Genomic DNA, 3963 nt, shown 5'->3' with positions numbered 1-3963 from the left:
GAAGACAGAGAGAGCGGCAGACATACAGAGAGGGAAAGACAGAGACAGGGATAAATCCTCATCATTGTCAAGGACCACGTGGTATCCCATAGGGGTACATCTCCTTTAGTGTGGCGTTTAGTTTGCTGTTATTTAGCTTGATGGTTTCCTGTAGCGTTACCATGACTATACATTTTGCCCTGCCTCCCCATCTCCCCATGCCTTTACGAAGAGGCTAACAAAATGAGTATCAACATGGGAAAAGGTTTCTTCCTCATCCTGAGCAGTCAAAAAGAAAAGAAAAAAAAAGTGAAAAAATAGAGACAGGTATTGGCTAAATTGCCCAAACTGGCAAATGGCAACAGTCAGGGTTTGTGAGAGTTTAAATGTTTAAATGAGTGTATTTCAGCTGTCACTGTTTGTACATTATTGAACATCTTTCTATTGTAAGCAGCAACAAGCAATTTAAGGATTTAAAGCTAGTTGGGTAGGAAAACAAAAGCAGACCTTTCAGTCAAGGTACACTTGTAGCTAAGTAGTCTCTGAATTTCCCAACTGAGGATACCTCTGTTTAGATGAAATGGCATCTTGGCATTCAGCTCGAGAAAAAGGAATTTCAAATTGTTTAGAGAGTTTATATAAAGAAAGTGAAATTCTTACCAAAAAAAAAAAAATAATAATAATAATTTTTACCTTTCAACTGAATCATGAGTTACTCTTCTCCCCAGTTATTTTGAAACACAAATAAAATGAAGTCTATTGTTTGTAGTTGGTTAGGTAAACGGAATATAAGGGAACACGAGAAAGGGTAGGGGGCTGCAAAATTAAGGGAAAACATCGAAGGATGCAACAGCAGCTTCCTGGTTGAACCATTTCATATAAGTAACTGTCATGTAAATATTACTCTAATACTAGTATGTGGGTTTGGGATAACGAAGCCTTTCAAATCTGCTTAAAGAGTAAAAGGAATGAATGAATGGATAAAGTCAGAAGTAATTTGTTCACTGAACGACAATGGGTAAAATCTAATTGGGAAGAGAAACATAAACCACCAGTAAGGAAAATTCTGATTTCAACTAAGTAAAGCATTAAAATCTGGTGACTATTTTTTTTTAATTTAAATTTATTTATTTTAATTGGAGGCTAATTACTTTGCAATATTGTATTGGTTTTGCCATACATCAACATGAATCTGCCAAACACCAATACAGTATACTATTTTTTTTTTGTTCATCTTGTATTAATTTATCACACTCTTTCCAAGCATGTATTTATTATTTATATGGCTTCTTAAATAGAGTTTTCCATTCTTTGACCTCAAAATGACTCAATGGAGGGAATGGGATGGTGACAATTTGTAAGTGAACAGTAATCAGAAACTAACAAATTCAAATCGTGACTAGTGTGCTTCTCCTTTTGTGACAAAAACACTTTTTTTCTTACCCTTTTGATTACCAGTGTGGACATCTCGTGATCCCACTTCCAGATGCCAAATAATTCCCATTATAATTCAAAAGCGTTCCTTTCCAGAGGTTACCAGACCTGTTTTTAAGCGGGAAAGAGTCTTTCCAAGTACAATTCCAACGTCAAATGTTTCTGAAGGGCAAAGGCCATCAACGTGCTTAAAGAGTGCATTCTGGTGCATAAATAATTCACGACTGTGTGCCGCAGAAAAAGTCTGTCTAGTACCGAGATGTCCTCATAGAATCAATCTGCTGCCTTCCACTCCACCCCCAATATAGGGTTGTGTAAGATTTGAGACGTCCTTCTAGGGTTAAAATGCTAGGAAAGTCAAAATAAAGCCAAACTAACATCAGATATGATATAAAGTCAACTAACCTAAGAATATTGAGGAACAACCAATAAAGAGAAGATCATCAGTGTAGCCTGGGTGCGTTCACAGAGTGAGAGATCATGGGAACCAAGTACTACACACTCAGTGGCAGGGAATGGGGAAAGGGAAGCAATCCAAAGGAAGCTAGCGGTAGTGGTGGTAATGAGTGGGGCAGAGTGGCTCTAAACACGCGAACTGAAAGAGAAACCAAACTGTTTCTTTAACGTTCCTTTAATCAAGCTAAAGGAAATGCATATTTTAAAAGAGTTTCCCTAACAGTGGTAGAGTAGGTAGGTTCACAGGTTGCTCTCTCAAGTCAACTGGTCTTTGACTTGGCAGAAATGATGGGAGGGGGCATTGATGGATGGTAAACCAGGAGGACAGGTTGCCACTTTAACAGCACAAATAAGTTCTAAAGGTGTTGGGGGAGCAGGGCTTTAAAATTTCTCCTTTTCATAGGCTCAGGTAAACAACCTCAAGTATTATGAGCTACAGTTCAACAAAGACTCTGACAGAGTTGGGCCACCAGAGGTGGGCAAGTCCGGTTGGTCCCGCAGAAGGAGCTGGCATCTGGACAAAGCTGGTCGTCCCTGACCCCAGGGAAAGAGCTGCTCACCTCTCTGAGATTTTGTTTTCAGGAGTCCTCACTGAGGAAAACGCCCCTCTCTGGGGAGGTACAGGAAATTACAGGTCACATATGTGGGGAAAACCACATCTTCATTCTCCAGATTCACCACCTCTAGCTCTTCATCCTTTCCCAGGGAAAGCACCTGGAATTCTGTCTGCTTCCGGAAAATGGCTCTTCCAGCCCTGTCCAAGGAGGCCAGGCGCAAGCGGAACGCGACCTTTCTCTGCCAGAGTAAGCTGACCCCGAGACCGCAAGATTTCTTCAGCGCGCTGTGCTTGAAAATGATGCGCCGGTTGGCATAGCACACCACCAAGTCCCAGCCGAAGTTGAAGCCTGCCCACCGCCAGGTGCACTGCGCATCCCTGAGGAGCTGGCCCCCGCACCGCATGCTGGTCCTCTGGAGGTCGGACACGAAGACATCCACGGGCCTGAGGTCTCTGGTCTGCTCAGCCCGGAGGAGGGCAAGCCACTGCTCTTTGTACACTGGGGCCAGCCACGTGGCAGGGATCAGTGCATCCTGGTCGATGATGCGTGCTGACGGCAGGTCGCAGATTATGTAGGCAAGCCGCAGCTGCTGGAACGCTGGCACGAAGGCTCTGCCCTGCTCGGTCTCCAGGAAAGCGGTGCCCTCTGACTCCTGCCTGGACCTGGCAAACCACGAGTCGGCGTCAGGCAGTAGGTCTCTGCGGGGGCCTCTCCATGTCGGCTGCAGCTGCAGGAACATCCACTTTTTCAGCGTCGTGTACACATCCATCTCTACCTCCATCACGAAGAGCTCTGAAGAGGCAATGACCTCTTTCATGAGATCCAGGCTAATTTCTCTCAATAACTCCTCACTATGCTGGGTCATCAGGTTGTCCAGCAGCCACTGAAGACACATGGCCCTGATGTTCTGGAGTCCGTAGCTCTCAGCAGAGCAGTAGTAGCTGCACACGGTCTGATCACTGACCGTCTCCTTCATTACCTCCCCGCGCTGCTGAATCAGCTTGTCCAGCTGCAGCATGCTGGCTGTGGCCAGCATGGGGACCACTCGACCGGGTGGGATGAGCACAGAGTTTCGGTACAGGGAACCTAAAGCCTCGTGCAGTGCCTCACAATCAATGTTCTCGTCAGGCATCTGCAACTCTACAATATCCATGGTTGTCTCACGCCACGCACCACTGAACATGCTAGCAAAGTATCCTGACTGGCACAAGTAGACCTTGTGCAAGTTCCACTCCTCCCCCAGGGCACGGATCTGCACGTCACTCCCTTCTCCTCTCAGAAAAAGTGTCTTATAAACGGCCTCTAAACTGTCTTTTGCTCGCTTCCTGTGGGGCGCTTTTGTGAGCTGCCCTTCTGGGCCTGTCTTCGGCTTGTGGCGCCCTTGACTAGTGGTGGGTCTGGCCTTTTCGCTCTCCTCCCCTTCCTCTATCACTGCCCCTGCTACCTACTCGGCCTCCTCCTCCCCCTCAGGGGCACCTGGCTCCTCTGGGGCATGCCCCACTCTGTTCGAGGGCATCCGACTGTCTACTGCTCCCAT

At 46.0% G+C, this 3963-nt stretch overlaps 1 protein-coding gene across 1 annotated transcript; it reads right to left on the bottom strand.

Moving 5' to 3' along the window:
- Positions 1-2028: 2028 nt before the first annotated feature.
- On the bottom strand, positions 2029-3963 carry LOC129640113 (germ cell-less protein-like 1). Its single transcript, XM_055565350.1, has 2 exons — positions 3875-3963; positions 2029-3751 (listed from the first exon to the last, which is right to left on the bottom strand). Exons 1-2 carry the CDS (start codon positions 3961-3963, stop codon positions 2458-2460), a joined length of 1383 nt encoding a protein of 460 aa, XP_055421325.1. The 3' UTR covers positions 2029-2457.

The sequence above is a fragment of the Bubalus kerabau genome, chromosome X (assembly GCF_029407905.1).
Source record: "Bubalus kerabau isolate K-KA32 ecotype Philippines breed swamp buffalo chromosome X, PCC_UOA_SB_1v2, whole genome shotgun sequence".
Lineage (NCBI taxonomy): Eukaryota > Metazoa > Chordata > Mammalia > Artiodactyla > Bovidae > Bubalus > Bubalus kerabau.
This window is presented reverse-complemented; position numbering and strand designations above follow the sequence as displayed.

Bases quoted from the DNA above. Each gene is read 5' to 3' on its own strand.
- LOC129640113 (XM_055565350.1), bottom strand. From the start codon at position 3,963: ATGGGAGCAGTAGACAGTCGGATGCCCTCGAACAGAGTGGGGCATGCC. The intron at 3,752-3,874 runs GTAGGTAGCAGG...AGCGCCCCACAG, and splicing joins GAGGGGGAGGAGGAGGCCGA to GAAGCGAGCAAAAGACAGTT.